Genomic DNA, 27,688 nt, shown 5'->3' with positions numbered 1-27,688 from the left:
AGAGTAAGTCATTTGTCCAAGGTCACAGAGCCAGTAAATGAAAGAAATTTAAAATTTAACTTCCCATTTCTGGCAAAGCTTTTAGTAATTTTTTTTAAAAATAAACTTATTTTTTAGAGAAACTTTAGGTTCACAGCAAAATTGAATAAAAAGCACAGAGTTGCCATACACCCACCATCCCTACACACAAAAAAATCTGACCTACTGTCAACATCCTGCCTCAGAATGTGGTACATTTGGTACAATCAGTGACCTACATCATCACGTCATTATTGCTCAAAGTCCATAGTTTACAGTAGTGTTCACTCTTAGTGTGTACATTCTATGCATTTGGACATATAATGACACATATCCACCATTACAGTATCATACAGAGTCATTTCGTTCCCTTAAGAATCCTCTGTGCCCTTTCTGTTCATCCTGCCTACCTCCCTCTTTAACTCCTGGCAACCCCTGATCTTTTTACTGTTTCCATAGTTTTACCTTTTCCATAATGTCATACAGTTGGAATTACACACTATGTAGCCTTTTCAGATTGGATTCTTTCACTTGATAATAAGCATATTAAATTTCCTTTATGTTTTTGCATGTCTGTATAGATCATTTCTTTTTAGTGCTGAGTAACATTCCATTGTCTAGATGTACCACATTATCCATTCACCAACTGAAAGACATCTTGGTTGCTTCCAACTTTTGGCAATTATGAATAAAGCTGCTATAAACATTCATGTACAGGTTTTTGTCAGACATATGTTTTCAATTCACTTGGATAAGTACCAAGAAGTACAACTGCTACATCATATGGTAAAAATATGTCTAGTTTTGTAAAAATACTGCCATACTGTCTTCCAAAGAGGCTGTACCATTTTGCATTCCCACCAGCAATGAATGAGACTTTCTGTTGCTCTGCATCCTCACCAGCATTTGGTGTTGTCAGTATTCCGTATTTGGGACATTCTAATATGAGTGTAGTGGTATCTCATTATTGTCTCAATTTGCAGTTCTGTACTGACATACGATCCTGAATATATTTTCATATGATTATTTGTCATCTGTGTATCATTTTTGGTGGGATGACTGTTTAGGTCTTTTGGCCATTTATTAATTTGGTTGTTTTTTAATTGTTGAGTTATTTATTACTATTTTATATCTGAGATACACCTAAGATAATCACCTTATGAAAAAAAGAAAAGCATCCCCTGATAGCTCAGCTTGGAGCTGACCTGCTCACAGCTAGGCCACGATGTTCTCATTTTGAACATGAACAATTCACAGAACATCGACATTACACAAGACCACTTTACAATTGTGATGTTATAAGGCAAAATCAAGACCGCTCTGTAACATACCTGAACACAGACAAGACTAAGAACATGAAGCAAACCACAAAAGTGACCAACATCCCCCTCTATGCACATAGGACTGCTGTTGCTTTTCTGCCAGTCACAGATTTAGCCTCACCCCATTCCTCATGCCTCTGAGATTAAAACAACAACAAACTAAGATACTCAGTGAAAAGATTGCCTCTACTTTGTGATAGCCCCAAATCCAGAGGCAAAGGACCTTTTCTTGAAACCTCCTGAATAGGACTGGGGAGTTTTCCAGGCAAACCTGATCAACCTGCCCTCTGAAATAACCTAACACAAGCCTAAATATTTTAACAAGCCTCTCCTGACATCCTTTTACTGCGATGCCTCCCACCTCCCTATGCCGTTTGGTCTCTCTTGCTGCAGACGGTTCCAATAAACCTAACCTTGTTCAACTGCAGGTTGGTCCTGTTGGTTTTTGGTGATAGGCAAAGACCAATCAACAAAATCAAGGCAAAGCAAATACTATAGCAATGATTCCAGCAGGTCACTCCTTTAACAATAATATTTTAAATGATTAATTTCCCTGTAGCAATAAAAAGTGAAAAATTACATAACTTATTGGGAAGCCAAATAGCATAGAACCTTAACATGAAAGAAAAATATTCAGAAAATACTGTGATGCCGTGATAGGCAGATGTTTGTTTTGTTGTCTTTGTAACAATTCTCCTTCCTTTCTCTCAGGGATCATGTCTGACCACCAGTTTGGTAACCAGTTTATGTGCAGTGTGGTGGCCTCTCACGTGAGTCACCTGCCCACAACCAACCTCAGCTTCATCTGGATTGCTCCACCTGCGGGCACAGGCTGTGTTAATTTCATGTGAGTACCCAAAGTGTCTGCAATACGTACAGAAGGCAAATACTTAGGACTTCTCATGGGATTACATATAGAGTAACTATTTAGTGTTTTATTTTGACAGATTTAACCTTAATTAAAGTCACTAATTTTGTCAAAAAAGGTTAAAACTTTTTTTAAAAGTAAATTTAGCAGTTTATTTTTGCATATTTATGTGTACCTCCAAAAGTCTAAATTGGATTTTAGCTGACAAAAGTACACAATAAAATAAAAGTAAGTGAATTGGTGGGACAGGAGGGTAGGGGACCTGGGGAACAGGGAGAAATTGTTCAAAGGGTACCAAGTTTCAGTTAGGAGAAGTAAATTTGGAGATCTGCACAGCATGGTGACTATAGTTAATGTATTGCATATCTCAAAATTGCTAAAAGAGATTTTAAACATCCACATCACAAAAAAATGATATGTGAGGTAATGGATATGTTAATTTGCTTGATTTAATCATCACAAATGTAAACATATATGAAAACATCACATTGTGCTCCATAAATATATGCAATAAATATCAATTTTTAAAAGACAAAAATAATCGAGTAAATCAGGGCAATTGGAAAATGAATGTTCAGAAAATATGGTGAAAACAGGTTACAACATGCTATAAGGCCTTACCTACCTTTTGGAAAAAGACCACAAATTTAGCTTTGAGCTTTCTGGCCATTAGTGCCAAGAGGAAAATGTGATCGGTTAGGGAATTCGTGGTGGCCAGAAGTCAGGTACTCTACAGGAACCTAACAGCTCTCCCAGGTGCTTTCATTTAGAGGAAACTAGAGGAGGTTTTGAGCAGTGTTCTCAAGAGCATCCTTAGATAAACACTATACTATGGTTCCAAGGCTGTGACTGTGACATCTCTTGATAGAGACTATACCCCTAACCCCTATCCCTACCCCACAGTCACCATGCCTCATCCTTCTTATTCAGGGTTCCTTTTCCCCCCATAGCATTTTTAAACTTCTAATACATGATATCCTTCACTTATTTAGTTACAAACATTGTTTCTCATTTGTCACTTCCTACTAAAATGCAAGCCCCTTGAAGGCAAGAATTTTTTGTCTGTTTTTTTGTTTTTTGGTGGTGGTTGTTTTCTTCACTGATTTGTCCCAACTGTCTAGAACAGTCCCTGGCACATAGTCAGCCCTCACTAAATATTTGTCAAATAGATGAGTAAGCCAATGGTGTAAAGTCAAAGGCAGTTCAGAAACAGCTGTTCTATGGGCAGTCAAGCAAAGTAGAGCTGGAAGGCATCTTGAATGGTTTTCTCTTCAGACTTTTTGCTCAGACAAAATCCCGTAAAACCTGTGTACTCTAAAATTTACCACTGCCTTTTCTTCCCTCTTGATGACAAACAGTTCAGTGTCTGGGGTTTCTATGGGTCAGACATCACTGAAATATATACTCTTTCTGCCTATCCTCTGAGTTACCCAAGCTGCCAACATCAGACTCATCTCACATAACTGGTTGATATTTAAACCCATCATTTTCTCCCTCAGAAAGTTTTTCATAAGTGAACCTTTTCCTTCCAGTACATTTTGCTAAGATGATTGCAGTAGCTTCCTAACTTGTCTGCCTGTTCACCTCTAGCCCATTTTTCCTTCAGTATATCCTGCATATTGTTGTCCAGTTAATCTTCTGAAAGTGCAGCCTTGATTACTCAAAATTTGGCTAAGTCTAAAACTCCTTTCTGAAGACCAAACCTTTAGCATAGGTTTGAAGGCTCTTCCAGTGTCTTTGTTTATTATCTTCTCTCTTATCTCCCTTGGCACGCACCTCCTGGTGGAGCCCGAACTGGCAGGCCTTCCTACAGTTCCCTACAGATTCTATAACTTTCTCCATGCCTTTTCCTTGGCCTGGAATGCTTTTCAGTCTCAACCTCAATTGTTAAAATCTTACCTATTCTTAAAGACCTGTGTTAAATTCCAACTCTTCTGTAAAACTTGCCAAGGTATCAACAACAACATTGATGTGTATAGTCACATTTTGCTTATAACTCTATTGTAGTGCTGATTATATTTTACTATATGATTGTTTGAATTAAGTTATTGTCTTTTATGTTAGATTGGACAGGGACAAATTCATATTTCTTTTTGATTCTCCATTAGTTGCTAGTGTCTTATATATAAGATGTCAAAGAAAATTCCCCTTGAATTATATGATGGTCATTGTTGTCATTACCTTTAACTTAATAGTGATCACTGACTCTTTTGGTATGCTTTCTCTTATGCATATTGGCACTTACAAGGATGAATTGAATTCTTGCCATGAATAACTTCTTAATGTAAAATAAAAGTTGCTTTTTTGAAAGACAAAACACAAAGTATATCTATATCAGCAATAAAGAACTGCCTGCTTCCAAACAGATATGTTTTTAATTGAATCTGTTTAAGATTGATATTTGTTAGCTTATGATCTCACCACTTTTGAGATATAAAACTCTATTTTCTTCTGAGAAATAACTTAGGTATTTTAAGTCTTAAATTCAAACAATGTTTTCTTAGCAGTTAGTCAGAAAAATACAGTTTAGTCAGAGGTTTTACTGACTACAAAAAAGTTTACACATCCTCACCCATCTCTCTCAGTATAATTTTGATGATACAGTTTGCACTTTTTAACATTCTTGACAAATGGTTAAGTCCTTTTTATCATAAGCCATGATAATGTTGAAAGCTACATGCAGTAGTTGCTTCCTTTGTGGGCAAGATGATTTGTTGATCTCTTCCTACTCAGTTTGTGAGAGTACAGGAGAAGTTAAAATTGAACATGAGCCACTGAAGCAATTTATTTGAAATTTTCTGAACTAAATTTTTGCAATTTTTTACCTTTATTCTTTACCATAATATTTATTACATATTCAGTAGAGCTATATATAAGAGTTAGTATCTGTAATTAGCAAGTGCCCGGGAATCCTTGAAGAGGATTGCTAATATTCAATGTTAATTTTAAATATTAAACTGAAAAAAACACACAAAGCCTCTGGCATTTGAAGGTAAATGTACCATGATTCTCTTTTCTGATTAACCTCAAAAATTAAGGCTTTTACTTTTTAAGGTAAGAAAGATTGTTTCTTAGAAATTAAACTTTAGCCATGCTTATATGATTTTGTAGTATATTCTGTATGACTTTTTGATATTATTAGTTAACTCATACCATTATTTAATTTTCCACATGCTTGTTTTACTAACTGAATTTTAAGATCAGGGACTGTGTGTAATATTTTTATATACCTAATAGTTCCTAATGCTGAACTGTAGACCAATAGAATGCTCTTAATAAATATTTGTTAGTAGCTAATAATATTGTATTTCATTGATTATAAGATACAGTTTGTTGGTATTTTTTACATTTTGGCACCTCTGAAGTAGGGTTGTATTTTACATTTGATGGCATCCTACAATTATAATTGGCAGTGCTTATTTTTTAACGTCTTACAATTGATGGTGCGTTGTACTGGAAGAAACCCAGAAATGAACATTTATCATTTACCATTTACATGGTCTTTCTAATGCTGGCAGTTGAATTGACACTACAGTCAATTCTGCAATCTCATTTTAGTACAGCCAATGTATGATGCAAACTGTGATTTTTGAAACCCTAGTTACCTATTTAAAATCCTTTTTTTAAAATCCCATAATAAGAATTAGGAAGCATTTGAACTGAAATTCAAGATGATTATATAATGTGCTGTGTGTGCCTTTCCCAGTGAAGAGTAAGAGGCGTGTTGTCTGAATAAACTGTGTTTTACTGGTAAACCACTTAGCCACATAGTCATTTGGGCTGTCTGTTTATGGCCTTTCTTGTTAAAAATAATCAAGTGAGAGACACAGAGGAGTGGATGATTTCAGGATAAAGTGATGGCTATACTGGTACAAATGTAGAAAAATGACCAAAATTATTTTATCATTACTTTTATGACACCTGTTGATAAAATTTATATTTGAAGTGTTAATTCAAGGTTTGCTGGGCATTCAGATCCTTTGGCAGTATAATTTGTTTTCAGTTTTATATCTGATTATAGTCTTTAGTGACTAGTAAGTCTCAAGTTAAAAGAGGCAGTTAATCATCCAGACTTCTTGGATATCAATCCCCTACCCCCAAGTCCAAAGGGGTTTGGGGAAGGGAAAGAAGAAGGAGGAGGAGGAAGAGGGGAGAGGAGGAAAGAGGGAAGGAAAGAAAGAAGAAAGAAAGAAAGTCAATCTCCAAGCCATCTAACCCTAAAAATTAGCAAGAAACTACCAGGGAAAGCGGGTTGTAAAATAACAACTACAACATTAATAATATTTTTGAAAATTTACAGTGTGCCAGCCACTATTCTATTTACCTCTTTTAATCCATTTAATTCTCAGTGATTCTGTAAAGTCAGTACTATTATTATCTCAGTTTGCAGATGAGGAAACTAAAGGACAGAGATGTTAAATCACTGGCCTAAGGTAACTCACCTAGTGAGTGACACAGCCTGGATTCAAAGGCAGTCTAGTTTCAAAGCAGGTGATTTTGCTACTTCACTCCATTTGCCTTTAAAATGATCACTTGTCTATTTTATCATGGTAAAATACAATAGTCATACAATGAAAATTAAATAAGAGTTTGCAGTATGGTATTGGAATCTCTCTAAGTTTTCCAGGTGACCCACATGTGTTTCCTATCTACTTTTGAAATATATTTCTATGTGAATATAGGAATATTATTGAATTCATTCAAATAATGAGATGTGCCACTTTAAAATTCTGAAATATGAAAAACATGGGTTTGATATTGATATGTATGATATGTAGGTATTGATCATATCCTATCCTTCATCACAAGGGGATTTCATATGGGGAATGTGTGAATTACAGGCAAAATTCATCACAATTAGGTTTAGGTTTAACTGTCTAGACAGAGATACTAGCATAATATTAGGATTAAAATGGAATGTAAAAGAAGATCAGGTTTGTGCCTAAATTAGTGATGATTTAATCTTATGTGAACTTTCTCAAAACTGAAAACAGAATAAACCAAGCAATATTCTATTTAAGATACTGAGCATGGACAAATAATGAACTTAGGTCAGCAAAGAGGAACATAAGAGGATCATATTTGAACATTTGCTATGTTAAAGGAAGTATCTCCTAGAGGGATAGTTTTCTTAAAGTACACTAAACAAGAAGGCAAAAAAAATCATTTAAAAAATTGAAGACACTAGCACTTTCTGAACACCTGCCAGGCTCAAAATAATGATACAGATGCAGAGATTCGAAGTGCTGCCTTGAGTGTATCTCAGATGCCTTTAATTTTTGATGAGAGCCATTCAAGACTGTCTAGAGAATTCTTGAGAAAATATAGTGTGGTTGCCCATTTATTTCCTTTCATCAGACGGACACATCACAGATGTATTTGCCTTGTTACTTAAACATTTGAAATAAGATCAGGGATTCCCCCATGGGTGTGTTTATTGGAAGTGCATTCATACCTATGGATAAAGATGCCAACAATGGATGCATACAAATGTTCTTTCACTTTCTAGATTATACATAGCTTACTGCAAAAGTAAATTACCTCCCATTTAGGTCTGAAATGATTGTACCTATGCACCGAGATAAAACCGGATATGCTGTTTTCTAAAGGGGAAATTTCATCTTTCTTTTAAATCATGTCTTTTTTTTCTTTTTTTTTTTTCTGACGGTCTGGTTTTCTGTTTTTAAGTGGACATCTCCCAACTTGAGACAATTTCAGTGCTGCTTAAAAATATACCTCTATATGACAAGGTAAAAAAAAATATTGTCTAGCCTTAAAGGTAAATAACTAGGATCCTAACTGATAGTTCTTACTTCCTCATAGGCCCCTGTTTTTCATCACATTTAAATAGCCAGTTAGGCATGAACATGGAGAAAGTCTAAGTTCAGGGACTAATGTGTGTTCTTATGTGTCAACACTTTGGCAAATGGTCAAATGCTTGAGGTCAGAATGCTTCCTAGGGATTTAGTTTTTAATTTTAGGAAGTATGGTTGAGATAAAATATGTCAATACATCTCCAAGAGGGCTTGAAAAAATTATTTTTCTTATATTAATTGTACAACATATCTATTTTAAGACATTCAGTGAGCAAAGCTATTCCCTTCATTTTCCCCCCTCTTTTCTCCTTTCCTGTCTCCTCCTCCTTCCAAGAAGTCATGGTATAAACAGCACAGGTTATATTAGGGGAATCTTCTGGCATCGCCACAGGATGCTGCTTTACATCAAAATCATAAGACCATCAGAGAAATGGAACTGCTTTACCGTGGGAAAACTTTCTATTCCAGCAATAAAATATTGTTTAACGAGGGTCCAAAGAAGTACCTGTTTCTATGGAATTTTATGCTGCAGCAAATAGTTGTGTTAGCAGATTTGCTCTTCTTCCTTTTTTTAATCTCTGCTTTTTTATTTTTTAGAGAAAAATGTTAGTTTTTTCCTGATGTTGAACCTAGAAGCAAAAAAATAAAAAAAATAAAAAGCTATAGCAAAACAACCTATTCCTTTCTTTTCCTCTCATGTAACGTAATGGTGTGAGAACTTATGGAGATCACTCAAGTAAATGGACTGAACTTGGTATCCACAAGATGTTCCTTATTACAAGGCTTTGTGGTTAAGATGGGATTACTATTGTACTTGGCACTTCTTACTTGAAACCACATAGGACATTTGTGAAAGCAAAAAGACCAAAGTCAGTAAATCTAAAATTTTTATCTATTATAATTATTAGACGTTCTCTAAATCGAGTAGAAATTTTTTAAATGAGGTGTGGGCAGAGATTTGGGTTATTTCCCTATTATTAGAATTGATTAAACCAGTTTTAGAAATGTGAAATTTCATTTTTCCAAACTGCCTACACAGTCAAAAACATTGATGACAAAGACGTCTGAGAAACAGGTGAATAAATTTTTCCCATGGCAGCAACAACTCTATGGTTTGCCAGTATAGTTATTTGGATACTAGCAACAGCATATTATTAAGCTCTATTTTTAGTAAAGTCTCTGTATACTAAAGTCTTATTACAAATGTGAAATAAAACTGATTGCTTCTTTCAGATAAGAATTTTTTAAAGAACTTTTGTCCTCTGTGACCTATTTAGATATATAGACATGTATGTGTGTATACAGAAACACACACACACACACACACATTGTTTTAGTCTGTTTTGTGCTTCTGTAACAGAATACCTGAGACAGGATCATTTATGAACAATAGAAGATTTTTGGTTCATGGTTCTGGAGACTAGGAAGTCCCAGATTAAGGGGCTGCATCTGGTGAGGGACTTCTTGCTGTGTCATAACGTGGTGGAAGGCATCACATGGCAGAAACTGAGCATGCCTGAAAGAAGAAAGGGGCCCATCTCATCCTTTTATCAGGAACCCACTCCTGAGGTACCTACTCTACTCCCACAATAATGGCATTAATCCATTCATGACGGCAGAGCTGTCATGACCTAATCACTTCTTAAAGGTCCTGCCTCTCAACACTGTTGCATTGGGGATCATGTTTCCAACACACGAACTTTGAGGTACACATTTAAACCACAGCACACATATAAGCACACACACATACACACATTCTAAAATTTGTTTAGCACCATACTTTCTAACATGATACTATAAGCCATGTGTGGCTATTTAAGTTTGAATTCATTAAAATTAAATAAAAAATTCAGTTCCTCAGTTGTACCAGCCACATTTTGAGTTCTCAGTAGCCACATATGGCTAGTGACTATTTTATTGAACAGCACAAATATAGAACATTTCCATTATTACAGAAAGTTCTGTTGTATCGCATAAGATTAGATAATATGTTGAGTTATCTTTTCCCCAAATATTACCATGACATTTACAGAAATTAACCATGCAATTCAAAGGACACATAGAAGGAAGAAAGCAAAACTAAGTTTTTTGCCATTGTTATGTGAACTTGAACCATCATAACTTCTAAACTCACCAAATAAGACGGAAAGAGCTGCTTACCTAATTGTTCATTTTAGTTTTATTTGCCAGTGCAACAGTTTCTATGGTTTTTTATTTTATGGGCAATGGTAGCCAAATATTACAAGTGAGAATTGCCTCTAGTTATCATCCCTTACAGTGCCCAGGACTTAGTGCTGTTCTTTGGCTGCCTTGGGCTAAGGCATTTTCCTCTGCCTGCCCCTATGCCTGGATCTCAGTCCCTGCTTTCCCCTTGCTGATCTTCCTCTTCCCTGCTACAAGGTTTTAGATTCTACATCTTTTCAAATGTGCCCTTATGCATGAAAACTTACTGTCATGTACCTAATATTAAAAAATAGCTAGTCTGGAAGACTAATTATTAATATGAAAATGAACATTAATGGAATTTGAAACTCCATTTTATGATAATGATGGTAATAATAGTAATAATAATAAAAAAAGAAACTTTTATTATTGAGTACTGGTATACCAGGCAGCCTACTAAGTTCCTTTACTCTCCTAGAACCACCTGTTATTGAAGGAAGAGCTTCAAGAAAGAGCTCACAAAGACAGGTGTGTTTTGATCTAAAACATGTTCTTTAAACCACCATCCTATACTACCACTTTGTATTGCTTTTAAAAATTAGTATTTATGAAGATAGTATAGCAATGAGAGATGCTTGGAATATCAAGTGACATAAACAAAATATTTGTTTATGTGGTACAATTTCAAACACATAAAAATACATTCGTAGAGGATTTCTGGCATCATGGAAGATTGAGTTGGCATAGCAGAAATTCTTCCCACTGAAATAAAATAGCACCTCTAGCTAAAATGAAGCAAACACACACACACACACACACACACACACACACACACACACTGTTTTAAAAGAAAGTGAAAACACTGGTTTCAAGAAGAAAGGAGATAGATCAAAGCTGGGTCAAGAAATAGGAACTGACATTGTGGTGGCCTACACATCTCTTAAACCTGATTTAGGTCCTAGATCTGGAGTTTTAACCTACGTGGGGCCTAGAGCTATTGTCAGGAGCCTCTTAAAAGACAGCAGGAGATAAGAAAGGAGAGGGAGTTGGAACTGGGCCCACTGATTGAAACCTGACTGGGAAAACAGCAAAGAATTTTGTCATCTGAGTGGAGCCTTTGGTCAAGATAAGGTACTTATAAGAAGATAAAACCCTCAACAGGTGGAATCTAGCTTTACATTAGTAATCTGTGCAGAACTCCAAGTGAAGAAATTAACAACTAATTGAAGTTTTAGAAGGAGAGACAGATTTGAAGAGATAATGGCAGAAAATTTTCTAGAACTAAGGAAGATGTGTGTGTTTTCTATCTAAGCAAGATAAAATAAATTAGTACTGATACAGGTCATGATAAGCCTTCAGTATATCAAAGACAGAAAACATCAAAGGTGACAAAATAGAAAAGACAGATTACCTATAAATTTAATCTGACAGTGGTCTCATCAGCAACAAGAGATACCAGAAGACAATGGAACAATATCATCAAAGTGAATTGTCCTCCTAGAATTCTGTACCTAGATAAAGTATCAGTCAGGTATGAAAACAAAACAAGATATATTTTTAAAAAGTAAGTTTGATATTTTTACTGTACATAGCACATGTTAAAGCAAATTTTTAAAGGATGCCCTTCAGTAAAAACAAAACAAACCGAGAAGGAAACTGTGGGATACAATAAATTGCAGTGTGATACAATGATTAATAGCGAGTAAAGAAATTAGTAAGAACATTAGAAACTCTCAGCATTTTACATGCAAATAAATTTACGTATAACATATATACCAGTAATTATTTTAGGATAGAATTTAAAGGCAACGTATAACTAAAATATATGAAGCAACATTAATGTATACTTTGGAGGAAAAAGGAAATCAGTATTAAAGTTTTCTAATGTCATCAAATTATTTTGCAAGAAGGTTATGGGCTCAGTTGATTGTTAAATATATAAATGTAAAGAACAAAAATAAAATTATAACTTCAAAAATAGGCAGGTGAAGGGCAAAGGATTAAAGAACAGTTAGTTAAAACATCAGAATAAAGGAAAAGGGTAAATTAAAAAATCATAGAAGTATAAAGCATAATATAAGATAACAAATAATTTTAAGTAAATTATCAATTACAATAAATATAAACAGATTAAATTCACCAGGCAAAACACTGTGACTTTCAGAATGCAATTACAAAAATACAGCAATATGCTATTTCTGAGAGATAAAACTAAACATAATGGCACAAAAACACTGAAAGTACAGAGATGGAAAAAAACATACCAGGCCAGTGCTAACCAAAGATAGGCTAGTGTTACTATATTAATAACAGACAAAATAAGTAAAATATTATTAGGGATAAAAGGACAATTACCTAAGAATGAAATAACCTGCGTGTGGACTAAGCTGAAGGAAACATACAAAATTGAAACCTGTCTTTCAGGTGGCAGAATACTCAGTACGTATCTCTAGTATTTCAATTGAGGTAGTATTATGAAAATATTTGGGCAAAGTAATTCCTTAAACATTAGTTGTTGAATAGATGAATGAATACATGCTTACATGAGTGGAAAAATGCACGAGTATGCCAGAAGATTGTGTTATAGAATTAGAGTTTATACTCTGCCATTTCTACCTTTAGGCATGTACTGCTGACAGCTAGCTTTATATTACAGTATCTTAGGTGCTCTGGAAATACCAATTTGGTAATTTAACAAAATTTTATCAATAATTTGAATTTTTGATTTGCGGTTAGTTTTTCTTTACTAATTTAAATGACATTGCATACATTCCTCTTCTAAATATTATGAAGGTTTAAATATGCTAGAGTATAAATAGTTAAATTAGATTTTTATGGTTTTTGAATGCTATTTAGACTAATATAAAATTTAAAAGGTTAATATTAATAATATTTTTAAATTGATGGCATGAATTCATGTAAAACTTTGTTTACATGAATCACAAAGTTAAAAGAAAAACAATTTGAGGAAATAAAAAAATGTAAGCCACATCTTTTCTGGAATTATAAGATAACCTATTTAAAATTAAATCAGTGCATATTGATGTTTTATTTAGCACTGAGAAATATTAAATAAAATTATTATTTCCATCTGTATTTTAGCACCTCACAATATTAAAGTGAGGTTTTGGTTATCCACATTGACGAGTTCAAAGCTGGAAACAAAAATGTGTTAGTCGGCCGGGCGCGGTGGCTCACGCCTGTAATCCCAGCACTTTGGGAGGCCGAGGCGGGCGGATCACAAGGTCAGGAGATCGAGACCACGGTGAAACCCCGTCTCTACTAAAAATACAAAAAATTAGCCGGGCGCGGTTGTGGGCGCCTGTAGTCCCAGCTACTCGGGAGGCTGAGGCAGGAGAATGGCGTGAACCCGGGAGGCGGAGCTTGCAGTGAGCCGAGATCGCGCCACTGCACTCCAGCCTGGGCGACAGAGCGAGACTCTGTCTCAAAAAAAAAAAAAAAAAAAAAAAAAAAAATGTGTTAGTCAAATCTCCTCCATGTATTTCCACTATTAGTATTTATAGAAGGGATTATGAATAGCATGAGCATATTTGTTATCTGGGCTGACATATATTTCAAAGAGCAACGTCCTAAATTTTACAGGAAAGATAAACAGCAAAAAGCCTTCTAATTAAAAATGTACACTGTAGTTGCAAAGGAGCAAAGATGGTAGGTCCCTTAATCAACCCCTGGTTTTAACCTAAGTAAATATATTGAAAGTGTGGCTGTAAAGCTAAGCCATATAAGCCTTTCTTCTAAATCCGCCTGCAGGCATTAATGCTCAGATTTGAGATGGCATCCTTATTTGCTAAGTGCAAAGATGGTTACAAAAGAGCTTTTCTCACTTTGAGGATAAAAGCTAAAGTATTCTTTAATTTTGGTTACCGCCTGGCTCATCTCAGCACCATAATAGTTATTTGGCTCAAAACCAAAAAGTAGCAATACAGTACTTACATGTCTATGGATCAAAATTAGATGAAAAATTGCTGTTTCTCATCTCCAAAGCTATTTGCTGCACATTTTATAACCCTCAAGATGCCTTTTGTAATATGTGATAACAGAGCCAACTGCAGCATCTGCCTGGAAAGAGATTACTTTAATTATGGACTCAATGTCCTATTTTCTGCAAGTGATCCCCAGAGACAGGCTTCCTGCTGAAGGAGAGGTGCAAGGATACACATTAAAGCCTACACATCAACCACGAAGAGGTGGATAAAGTGAGACAAGGACACCCATAAACCTCCTTCATTTTCCTAGTCTGTAATGTGATGGAAGAGTCTATAGTGATAGGTTTTTAATTATTGTAGCATCTGTTGTTATGGACTTTTGATGGTAAGGGCAAGATGAGCTTGTAAAATAGCAAAACCTTAGACAAATCTACAGAGAAAACGTTATATTTTAAAAGTTCAGTATTGTTTAAATTACTCTTGATATGACTTTTTTTTTTTACAAATAAGTAAAGCACTAAAAAATAAATGAATAAAAATGTTTTTAGAGGTTTGATAAACATGCTTTAAAGTTTTCCATTGAAAATTAAGTGTGTGTGTGTGTGTGTGTGTGTGTGTGTGTGTGTGCTTTTTTCAGTTACTTGCTATAATATTATTAGAAAGTGAAGCTAAGTGGTTTTCTTGTCAACCCCAGTTCTGGATAACACATCAAGTGCCTCATTATTAAGAATTCATTTGCCATTCAGTATAATAGAGCTGCTCATAATGAATTTCATTTAAAATCAAGGTGGATGTCTTGTATATTTCCATGGAAATTCTTTATAATTTAACACTGATTTAACATTATGAATGGACACTTAAAGCAAATTGTTACCTTGTTCTTATTAATTACAGAACCAGACTCCTTGATTAATAGGTTATTTTTTTCTTAAGAATGAGTGTTTTTCTTTTTAAAAGCATAGCACATACTCACATAGGATATTTGGGATGTCATCTAATTTCTCAAAAAGTATAAACATATTTTGCATTTTTAGAAGATGGAGGATTATTGAAAAGTAATCATGGGAATTAATTTTAAACTTCAAAAGAGGAATTTAAGGGATTTGACATGGAATGAATTTGTGTGTGGGAAGGAAAGATGGAACAGAAAAATGTACCTTACAATCACATTAGGTGAAAACATCAGGTCTTTTAAGTATCATGCCAACTATGGCATTGATTACTTTCTGGTGTTAAAATGAAATGCTATTACTACTTTTATAATTTTATAAATAAATCCAAATAAATTTATCTGAGGGAATTTTAAATGGTACTATGTAGCCCTAAGATATTAAATGAAATATCTGATATTTTTCAGACTTCCTTATTTATAATAAATGCCACGTTGGATAAATTTTTTAAAGATATGTTGAAATGGATAGTTTTATAGAGATTTTTATATTGTATATTTTGTAAATGAAAAATCTATATTCATACATCACCAGAACTTATAAATAGGAGCAAGGGTTTAGTGTTCATTTCTGTTTAAAGATCTTGGATATTAAGAATTAAAGCAATAATTGTGGACTTAGGGAAAATAGAAACTTATTAAAAGAAACTGAGAGCATGAATAACTGCTCTAAGGCATCAGTGAAAGGATGTCTGATTTTTATTCTGATCAATGATTTTTAATTCTGATCAGTGAAAATAATTCCTGATTTTCAAATATTATATTTTGCTTTTCAAATATTTCATTATTTGAAAAGCAAAATAAATATTTCATTCTATGTATCTCAGATTTGTTCTGCAATCAGATATCTCATACAAATATATAGTAAGGGAGGATTTTTAAATGGCTCATTTGGAGCCTGAGGAGATGACCTCTCCAAAGATCAAAGGGAATCAGAGACTTCTCTTGAAGAGTGTTTATTCTGTGACTTCAATTCCATATTGTACTTCGGTAACTCCCAACCAAGCTTTTCTTTAAAAAGTTAAGTTGTTTAATCCAAGGGTTGTATGATATCTGAAATATATACTTACCCCACTACCAACTGTTTCAGACATTGTATCTTTCTGAGTTTTGTTTTTGTTTTTGTTTTTTTGTAAAAGTGTTGAGTTAATTTTTTTTTTTTGTCTTTCTGTATTTCACATTTGGGTTAGAAAGCAAAATGTCTTAGTTTAGACTTATAATTTAAAAGAATTTCAGTAAATAAATATATGTCATAAACAGAATCGATTTTAATATTTAAACTTGATAGTAAAACTTATTTTAAAATGAGTTTTAATTTTACCTTCTGATTATGAAAGCAATACCTATATACATAAAATACAGCTAAGCAAATATTTATGTATGTATAAAGACGCACAGTTACACTGACATCTGCACATATGCACACATGTATGCATATCTCCACTATCCCAGAAATAAGAAAAATATGTATCTTGGGGTATATTTCTCTAGATATGTGTGTGTGTTGAATTTTAGTTTTTACAAACTTGAGCTTCTCTTATACATTTTATTCTCTAACCTAGCTTTAAAAAAATAAATAACATTACATTATGTATGTTTCCCAATAAATATGTGTGTGTTCAATTTTAGTTTTTACAAACTTGGTGTTCTATTATACATTCTATTTTCTAATCTAGCTTGAAAAAAACCCTAACATTATATTACATTATGAGTGTTTTCCCAATAAATATGCATCTACAACATCATCTGGCTCAAATTCTATGTGGATGTATTATAATGTATCTATAATCATTGTCTTATTTCTGGATATTTTGCTTGTTTCCAGTATTCACTATTGTACAGCTTTGTGAAGAACAACCTTGTAACTAATGCTCTTTTCATTATGAAAGTATGTTATTTTTATGTTAAGGTTAACTATGAAGTCAACCTGATAAAATGAAAAGCTCAGACGTATGCATAAAACTGTATATGATTTTTGTATCAAGGCCAGTATTACAAAGACTAATAGTAGTTAACTTTTCAACTTTTAACAGTAAGAGTCTTGTATAATAATGTTTCATAATTACTCATAAGATAATGCCAGGTTCCTATCACTATTCTAATTACTCAGTCATCACATTAATTAAGAAAACATTGTCTCTCATTTTGCAATATTTTCTATTTCATGGTTTAATTTCAATAAATGCCTTTTAAATGTTTATTTTGTAAGGCACACTAATTCAATCGAAAAGCGACACATTCTGTCTCTTTTCCAAAGCTCCCTGGAATGCATAGCCTTGCAGCTAACTAGTATTAATTAATAATGAGTAAACCTCTTAGTCTGATACTTTTATTTTTAAAAAATCTTTTGATATTTTTAACTGTATACTTTGAATATAAAATTCCCATTTTTTCTTTTGTAAGATAACATAAGTTAGTGGAATCACTAGTGTGATTGATAGGTGATTGTGCCTGCATATTGATCTTTTTTAAAAAAGTGAGAATTGGCTTTGTTATATTATGTAAATTCACTTTTTTTTTTCTTTTTTTTGAGATGGAGTCTTACTCTGTCACCCAAGCTGGAGTACAGTGGTGCGATCTCAGCTCACTGCAACCTCTGCCTCCCCGTTTAAGCAATTCTCCTGCCTCAGCCTCCCCAAAAGCTGGGACTACAGGCACACACCACCACACCTCGCTAGTTTTTGTATTTTTAGTAGAAACGTGGTGTCATCTTGTTGGCCAGGCTGGCCTCAGACTCCTGACCTCAGGTGATCTGCCCACCTCAGCCTCCTAAAGTGCTGGGATTACAGGCGTGAGCCACCGCACTTTTTATTCTATAGTCTATGTAGTCTTCACTGAGAAAGTAAAATTTTAATATAAATATAACTAAGCGTTTCACAAAGGAAATCCTACAGATTTCTTCTTTGACATCATGGTTTCTTGTACAAACATAAATGTGAGCATGATTAATATTAACAATTTCTACCATTTAGGAAAGGCTTTAAAGTCCTTTTCACCTGAGTAAAAGTCTTTTTCACCTCCATCTCTGCTTTTGCTAAATTAAAAGCGAGCATTATCTCAAATAGAGAGGTCCTGGCCACATATTTAGATCCTTGTCCTCCTCTTTTGGGTATCTGCCTGATCTTGGTCTCTACTCATGGCTTTATAAATCACCTAGAAGTGAGGATTTAGAGTGAAATATTCAAGTTTATGGGGGACACAAAACTGTTCTAGAGTGTGAAATGCTAACTTGATGTGAATAAATTGTGATATTGTATACATGAGTAAGCAGAAGAGTGGAAAACAGAATCACTATGTAGACAAACATAAAGAAATATAAGCAAGGGGCTGAGCGTGGTGGGTCATGCTCGTAATCTCAGCACTTTGGGAGGCTGAAGCGGGCAGATCACTTGAGGTGAGGAGTTCAAGACCAGTCTGGCCACTATGGTGAAATCCCGTCTCTACTAAAAACACAAAAATCAGCCAGGCATGGTGGTGCGTGCTTGTAGTCCCAACTACTCAGGAGGCTGCAGCAGGAGAATCGCTTGAACCTGGGAGGTGGAGGTTGCAGTGAGCCAAGATCACATCATTACACGCCAGCCTGGGCATCACAACAAGACTCCGTCTCAAGGAAAAAAAAGAAATATTAAGCAAGGAAAAGTAATCTGAGCTGTTTTACAAAATAGTGGTCTGTGAGTTAGCAGTTCTATTCCAAGAGGAAGACTCAAGGAGCAATTATGGGATGTATCTTCAAGAAATCAGTGTCATTGTAGCTTACATGATCCCCAAGTTTGGAGAAGCCTCTCAAGGCCCACTGAAAGGAGAATAGAGAATGTTGGTCTTACAGATCCCTGGAATTATGGTTGCAATGTTAGATAAAATTATTTTCATGTAGAACCTATGTTATATCAATCCTGTAGGAAGGCGTTAGTTGTGTGTGTGTGTGTGTGTGTGTGTGTGTGTGTGTTTCTAGAGAAAGATGGTTCTGGATAACCACTATAAATCTCATTGTTTTCTTTTGGGAGATACTGTGTGCATATTGATCTTTTTGTATTTTTATGAAAAAATATTTACATTAAAATTTTTTTAATGTAATGAAACTTATCCTTTTTTTTTTTTTTTTTTTGAGATGGAGTCTAACTGTGTTGCTCAGACTAGAGTGCAGTGGCACGATCTCGGCTCACTGCAGCCTCTGCCTCCTTGGTTCAAGGGATTCTCCTGCTCCAGCCTCCTGAGTAGGTGGGATTACAGGTGCGTGCCGGCATGCCCAGCCAATTTTTGTGTGTTTAGTAGGGCTGGGGTTTCACCGTGTTGGCCAGGCTGGCCTTGAACTCCTGACCTCAAATGATCCACCCACCTCGGCCTCCTGAAGTGCTGGGATTATAGGCGTGAGCCATGGCACCCAGCCAGTGAAACCTGTCTTGAAAGCTATATTCCTCTTTTGCTAATTTGACATTAAGAAAATGAAGATAAAACTCTAGAGCAATCGGAAGTGCCTTTTTTTTTTTCTATTTTAGAGGACTTTGACATATGACAGTTTAACTTACTAGATATTTTACATGATTGAACTTAAAAAATAAGTGTTTTAATGAAAGATGTAGTCAGGGATTTAAGTATCAAAAACCCTTGAAATACATTTTTGTTGGTTCAAATCCATTTACACAGAGCTTTTCAGCACAGGAATGCTGGGTGGGAATGGACACAGTCTTGGACAATTCATGTCTACAAGAAATGTTGCATTCTCATGGAGATTTTCAGAGTAACATACCTCAGTGTGTCAATTTTAAAAAGTCTTTAGGGGATAGACATTTGTCTTAAAAAGGGTCTACCAAAACTGTTATTACAGCGCTTTAGTACACCTCTGCCAGATCACAAGAATTACTTTCCACAGCTCATAATGCTAATCCGTAAGTAGAAGTTCTATTTTTAAATATAAAATTGTCAAAATGTCCAATAACAGTATTTGATGGAGAAGTATGAATCACTGGCAAATCAAGTGTTGAAATTAGTAAAATTGCAGGAAACATAATGATATTCATCTTTTTAAATTTTCATAGATAATTTTGTTTCATGTATCAAGTCACACTTACGATTTTAAATCTGAGGAAGATTACATCCTAAAGATGTCCACCGAGCTACTTGTCTTAGAAGCCTCATCAATGAGCAAAGATTTATTTTATTTGCCTGGAAAGTGTAAAATGTTAATTCTTTATGTGATAAACCTTACAAGTTTAAATATTAAACTGCATGTGACTATATGGCTGATAGCCGAATGTCTCAAATGTTTAAAGATGGAAAAAAATTCCATAGCAAAATTGACTCAAGAAATAGCTCTATGATAGCTTATTATAATACTTTTCTGCACTTCTACAAATTCAATCACTTTCATGAACAAATATTTTCAGTATATAAAGTTGCTTGAATGACAGTTGAACAGCTGAAAGCTGACAATGGAAAATTATACAGCAAAGACTCAACATATTTTTGTATTATCTTAAGATTGCTCATGTTTATTACTGTACCTTCTTCCATCCCTAATTGACTTTGCAACTGTCCCTTCCTCTGGACAAAGATGCATAAATTAGCTTGGATAATACTATCTTTTTAGAAGCATTGCTAAATAGACGTATTGACAAGAGCAAAGTTTTCTTGGCCTAGCACAATTTCAAGTTCTAATGGTAGCTAGAAAGGCCTAAACTCTCACTTTAAAAATGAGGAAACTGAGGTCCAGAGAGGGGTGAGCTCCATGTCACAGAGCTACATGGTGACAGCCCACAGTAGAACCCAAGGTTTCTACTTCCCTGTTCATCACACCATGATGAACCTTCACTCCATGATTGTCTGGGCCCTCAGAGGGCATTGCAGGCTGAGCGCGACCCTTCTGCTCTCCATCTGATCCATCATATATTAATAATGTGGCCAAGGAAGTGAAGCATAGCACTTGAAGACCACAACACTAATCCTTGAATACTGATGAAGATGGGGATGTTTCATTTGGATTTATTGATGTATATGAACCGTGAGCTTATATTCTTGGTTTTCTGGCACAGGCTTACTTGCAGATAACTATATTCTTTCCAATAAAGGCATTTGTGAAGTGTATAGCACTAACTAGAATTCAATCTTTAATCATAAGTGAATCAGAATGAACTTCCAAATCAGAAAAAAATCTGTCAGGTGATCCATCTTTCGTCTTTCGTTTTCTTTAAACATATGTGACTCTCTAAATGTCTTCTCTCTGTTGCCATCCACTCTGCTAGGCTCATTGCCTCATTCTTCTAATTTAGTCTTCACAACAGTCTTAAGAATAAGCAGTGTTATTATGCCCATTTTGCATTTGAGAAATCAGAGGCTTGACACGTTTAAATAGTTTTCTCCTGACACAGATAGTTGATAGAGTAATAAGTGCAGGATTCCAGCTCAGGCTTATCCTGAGTTGATTCAGGCCCTTAACTAATGCTCTTCCTATGACCACACAAAGTTGATTACCACTATATGTAAAAGTAAAGAAAGAAAATGAGAAAAGAAACTCTGAAAAATACTGTCATCTGGGGTCCACATATATGGAAATGGTTAATAAATTGATTAATATGTATTGAGTTTTTAGGAAAACTTCTGGGGGAAAAAGAAAAGAAAAACTTTAAATAAGAGAAAGAAGATATGGTCTTGTAATTCATTTAAGGAGTCAGAATGGCATGTTACGCTAGAACAGCAGAGAAAAAGAAGACAAAAAAAAAAAACAGAAAAGTCTTCAAGCTTTCCTCTTTTTCTTGTAGATCTTCCTGATACAATATTACTTGTGCTCCATGTTTAAGATTTTCTTGCTGTGCTCATGGCATAAGATTCAGTTTTCTGGATTCATCTGGAAATTTTCCTTATGTAGAAAGTTCAGTCGTTCAGTTATGTCCAATTAAGCATTATTGTATGTACATATATATGTATGTACAAAAATTATAAATATTCTACAATTATAAATATTCTCCCCTTAAGTATAAGACGAAAGTAGTCAGATTGACTCATTAAAGTTCTGATGTGATTGGCTTCTCTGCTTCAGCTTCTCCATCTGAAGATAAAGTTACTCTTATTTAGCATTTTCCTAATTTATTTCAGAGAAAAGTTCATGAAGAATTGCTTAAGTGTATACCTTTGATACTCCTGGGTGTTAGGAACTGTAAGTATACAAAGCACCATCACTTGGCAACAACTTTTCTCATTTCCCATGCAGTGTTACTGAGAAACTTCAAATTGACAAGGATGTGGGTGTTACCACATAATGGAGGTGAGAGAGAGACTAGCCAGAGGATCATAAAAGGCAATTGGCCATGTATTGATATGTGGAAAGAGAAAGGGTTTCCAGTGACCTTCCAGGGAAACAAATGTTGTATCTACATTAACATCCTCATCATTGACCTAAAACAGAGGGAAAAGAGCAAGCTGATGAAGTTCTTAGATGATACTAAATGGAGAGATGTTTGTTGCAAAACACCAGTGAAGAATAAGACAAAATTTAAAAGGTGTCTGGAGATTGTTAGAGACAGGAAATAACTAGGAAAATATTGAGCTTAAACATTCAAGCAAATGTATCTAGAGAGGGAGCAATTTTAAACACTGATGTAAGATAAGCAAGAATTAGAATGCAGTAATGACAAAAGAGGCCTAAGATGATATTAGACAGAAAATTAGATATAAGCTTGAAATGGAATATAGTTAAAACGCTACTGTATTTAGTCTTCTTGTATTGAGATTCTGCATAGTGGATCAGATAAACACTCTTTGCTGATGAGAGCTCATTTGGAGTTACTTGATTACAGATTAATTCAGGGAAGACTTAAATCTAAAAGTAGTAAGAAAAAGAAGATTGGCCTTTGTCATATGTGTGCAAATATACTACAGACCAGGGAAATCCAGTGTTAGCCAGCTATAAACTGCAATAGAAGACTCTCTTCCCTCAAAATATCTCCCTTACCTGTCTGAACAAGTACATGAGGTTCTTATCTTTAGAGTCACCACTTTCATTTAGCTTGCTATTCCAACATTTCCATTCAATTGCCCACTGATCGCCTGGGAAGAATAACTCTGGAAATGAATTTGTTTGAAAAACTTCAGCAGCAATGTGGCAGAAAGCAGGATTCTGAGTTGAGGGGCAGGACAGCTCAATGTGTGACATAGACTCTGTGCACAAGGTCAGAAGGGCAAGAAGGGGCCAGATAGTGAAGTCCTGGACAGTTTTAGGGACTCAGTTTCTGAGGGTCTGGGGAGAATGGATGCTTAGGGGAGTGCTGACTAGAAGGTGGATGACTGGGGAAATCACCCTAAGGAGTGAAAGTAAAAGTCATCTAGCAGGTTAGTGAAAGTCATCTGGGTTAGTGAAAGTCACCTGAAAGCAAATGTTTTCTAATCAACATAAGAAAACAGTGACTCTGGCCACATCTATCTATTTTTACAGATCCTATGGCTGCAACAAGGCAAAGCCATTTGAATAACTAGCATCATTCTCACTAGCTTATTCTTTACGGAAATGCCATTAGCTTATCCAAGGGCTTTATGCCAATACTATTATATCATTCATTTGATAGATTCATAATTTGGGCTCTGAAAAAAGTTGCATTGGATTTAATACCTGATATGTATTTACTTCTGCATGAAAGGAAGTTTTGGGAGTTGATTTTAAAAATCAGTGTTGGTTTATGTTTGCCAAGGGAAATCCATAAGGAATTAATTCTGCTCAATGAATTTTTGCCCTTCTAAAATTGTTTTAACACCAAACATTGCCTGTTTCTAACACTGTACCAGAGGCATTTTTTACAATCTGGTACATATGTAGTTTGAGCTTCTTAGCATAACTTGTGATGAATTAATGACTTGTTATTTATTGCTTAGCCACTCTGCAGAAGTGATTTATGGGCCCGTGCTATGCACTGGTGGTTACTTTGCAGTCTCTGTGCAGGCTATCTCATCAATATCATTAAATGAATTCACAGTGACACAGCTCTGCAACTGTAGTTTTTGATATGAGGGATAACTGAACATAAATCAGGACTTATGTTTAATTCATAAGATGTACCAATCTCTCATGTGGGTGTGAGTTAGGTTACAGATGTCACAAATATGTTTTACAGTACCTCTTGTGATTAAACCCAGGCTCTTCCACATGACTTTATGTACCAGGTAAAAATAATAGGTTGTTCTACACTATGGCATTTTTCAGATACAGGCAATTTATTTTTATTTAGGCAGATTGGCTTCTATTGTTGCCCCACAAGCGGGATATATTTTAGAAAGTAACACTGAGAGAGGTATAATGAACAAACAGCTACTTCATTTGTAATTTTCGTATATGCTTTAACTAGTTAAATATGAATCAATAATTATTTTTAAAAATACTTTTTGCATAAGATTTTTTAAAATAAATAACATTAATGCCAAATCAAAATAGTTTTTATTTTAAGCCTTAACATTTATTTTCAGTAGTAACTTTCAAAGTGCTTAAGTAACTATGGGAGAATGGACCTGGTTATCTTTCCTTGTTATTCCAATCGAAGCAAAAACGGTACAGCTTAATATGCAGCAAGGAAAGTCAGTTCCTTTCTTGTTTGAAAGCAAGCAACTATACAGAAAAAGAGAAATCAAGATATATTTATATGCTAATTTCTTTAAAAAGGGAGAGAAAGTTAACTCTCCTAGTGTCAGTAGAATTTTTCTGGCATTGTTGTTATCATTGCTACAATGACCAGTATTTATTCTTTGAACAAACACTGTGCACATGCACTGTAATCCATGCAGAAGAGGCAAGTTGGTTTTTTTTTTTTTTCTTTTTCCTGGAGGGAAGGGTAATCTGCCTCCAGCAGTGCTGCAACCGTAAGTACTAAGATAATAGCGAGATTGCCAGGTTGGCGCGCCTTGTCACTGGCCCGCTGTGTAGTCCTGTGATCGGCTCTGCTGACTGTCACGAAGAAAGAATGTGACATATTTCTGCCAAAGAAAATAATTCCAACATATGCAAGAAACTGACACAAATGTCTTCTCCTCCTTCCTCTGGTTCCAGTTGATTAGACCTAGCTTTAGGTCGTGATGATTGTTAAGACCTAGTTATTTGGGCCTTGCACTGAAAAGAAGATGGATGACCTATTGCTTTCAAGGCCCGAGTGACAAAAGGATGAGAGGAAATGACATTACTTAGTAGCTTAATAAGTAATTGATTTCATAACGCTTGGGGCAAGGGGCAGATTAAACGCACGCATGAGAGCAGAGGACGCCCCGGGCATGTCAGCAGAAGGGAAAGAAAGTAAATGTGCAAGTATTAGGGAGTGAGTGCCTTGGAGGGGAAAAATTACTATAAAAGGGCAATGGTAACAGTAAGATAATTGAAGTAGTTCCTTTGGTTTGAATTGGGAGATTAATTAAAAGTGGGGAATTTATTAAAAGTAGAGATTTTCTGTAAACAGTATCAGCCAGGAAGTCTACTTTCTGGAATTTGTATAATTTAGGAATAGGTTCCACTGCACACAAGAGAAAACCTGAATTTTAGTGGCTTAAAAAATATAAGTCTCACCCAAGAAGTCATAAAAGTCATACTTCCCCTGTTATGTGTGTCTCTGATGCTATGGTCACAGCAGGGATCCTCTTTTAGCTGATTGTTTCTAAATTTTCCTCCGTATCTCTAAATAACATGCTTGTTTTGCCAATTCTTGTTTTTTCTAGTTTAGACATTGTCTGTTAACTTTCTACAAATGACAATTCGATTGTCATGTTAATGATCTACAATGCCGATTATTTAAGTACCATTCACAGCCCAGCCGGGTCATATACTGCACTGTAATTTCTTTTCCTTTCCAAACCCAAGTTTTTTATTTTCCTAGAATTAGTAATTGCCTTGCTTTTCACTTGCTTTGTTTTCTAAGCATTTATACCTCCCCTAATTGTATAAAACTTCTGTCAACACATTCAAACCCACTACAGTTTCCATCAGTTTAAACCTCTTGAGTAACTCTCTCCTGGAGGTGGCTGGCTGCTCTTGAGGCCTGTAGCACAGGTGGTACCCTGGGGGTTTCCCTCTGTCTCTCCTGCTGCTTTGGACCTCCAGTTGCCTTTGTTTTATATCTTTCTCTTTTTTCTACTACCTGCACCCTCACCCCACTTTTGTTACCACTGTCGTTATTTGGAGAAAATCCTCTAGTACCTTGCTGAGTTGACAGAAACATTTTTTGAGACTTTGTTGGTCTAAATATGTTTTAGTTCTACCCTCTTGAATGATAGGTTGATTGTGTATAGAACTTTAAGTTGGAAATGTGTCCCTTAGAATTGGAAGGCAATGCTCCTCAGAATTATAATGCACTGCCTTCTAGCTTTCAGTGTGGCTTGAGAAGCCGAAGGCCATTCTCATTCTTCACCCTCTCTAGGGAAGAAACTTTTGTTTCTTTAGGCTTGTTTGGGGTATTCCCTTTGATCTCAGAAACCTGGAAATTCTTGATGATGTACATTTTATGATTCTGTTTTTACCACTGTGCTGGAAACTCAGTGGGCCTTTCCATCTGCAAACTCATGTTTTTGAGGACCAGGAAATTTTATTGCTTTATGTCATTGAAGATCTACCCTGTTTCTGTTTCAGTTTTCTCTTTTCTGTTTTTTTCTGGAATGCCTCCAACATAGCATTAAACATTCTGGACAGATCTTCCAATTTTCTTTTTTTTTCCCTCCTATTTCTACCTCTTTTTATTTGTACTTTCTGAGTAATTTCTTCAGTTATATTTTCCAAATCTTCAATTGGTCTTTCAGCTCTGCCATAATATTTCAAATTTCCAAGATACTTTTTTCCTTGTGAATATTTCTATTTTTATAGAAATATTTTAACTTCTATAAAATATTTTTTTTTGTATCACTGTATATTCTGTATTTTCTTTAATTTGTATTTTTTTCCTTGCTGTTTGTATTGATCTCTTTCATAATACAGATTTTCCTAAAACTAGCGATTCTTGGCCTGTAAGTTCTGTGCCAGGGAGAGCAGGAGTTGAAGAAAGGTTTTTGATGGTTATCTTTATTGTTGGTTGATCTGACTTGGCTGATTACCTGGAGAGTCTCATATTTTAGTATCTTCAGATTTTTCTCTTAGGCCAGAATTTTTAAAACAGACTTTCCAATCTCTTGAAGGAGGATGTATACCTAATTTCCAGCCTTATGAAATCCAAGAGGAGGAAGAAAGCTGGGGATCTCATTCACATCTAAACTTTTACTTATCTCTGTTCTCAGAAGAGTGTCCCACCCTCAGTTGTGCCTAGTGTCTCTGGAGAATAAACTTCCAGTCTTCTGCTGGTGGGATGAGGGCCTGTTATGGGGCTGCATAGAATTGCAGAGAGGAGCTCTTTGGTTCAACTGGATAAAGAAAATGTGGTACATATATACCATGAAATAGTACATAGCCATAAAAAAGTATGAAATCATGCCCTTCGCGGCAACATGGATGCAGCTGGAGGCCCTTATCCTAAGCAAACTAATGCAGAACAGAAAACTAAACACCACATGTTCTCACTTACAAGTGGGAGCTAAATACTGAATACACATGGGCACAAAGACGGGAGCAGTAGACACTGGGGACTTCTTGAGAGGGGAGGGTGGAAGGGGAGCCTGAA

General features: G+C 35.2%; 1 protein-coding gene across 2 annotated transcripts in view; it reads left to right on the top strand.

The window, feature by feature from the left end:
• The window catches only part of RELN (reelin), a 520,317-nt gene that overhangs the window by 155,451 nt on the left and 337,178 nt on the right, over positions 1 to 27,688 (top strand). For both annotated transcript variants that reach the window (XM_025380191.1, XM_025380192.1), the window contains exon 3: positions 2,052 to 2,187. In XM_025380191.1, coding sequence (XP_025235976.1) covers positions 2,052 to 2,187 — 136 coding nt within the window. The remainder of the gene's footprint in view (positions 1 to 2,051; positions 2,188 to 27,688) is intronic.

Source organism: Theropithecus gelada, chromosome 3 (assembly GCF_003255815.1).
Source record: "Theropithecus gelada isolate Dixy chromosome 3, Tgel_1.0, whole genome shotgun sequence".
In the NCBI taxonomy this organism is placed as follows: domain Eukaryota; kingdom Metazoa; phylum Chordata; class Mammalia; order Primates; family Cercopithecidae; genus Theropithecus; species Theropithecus gelada.
Note: the sequence above shows the minus strand (reverse complement) of the source record. Positions and strands in the feature narration are given on the sequence as shown.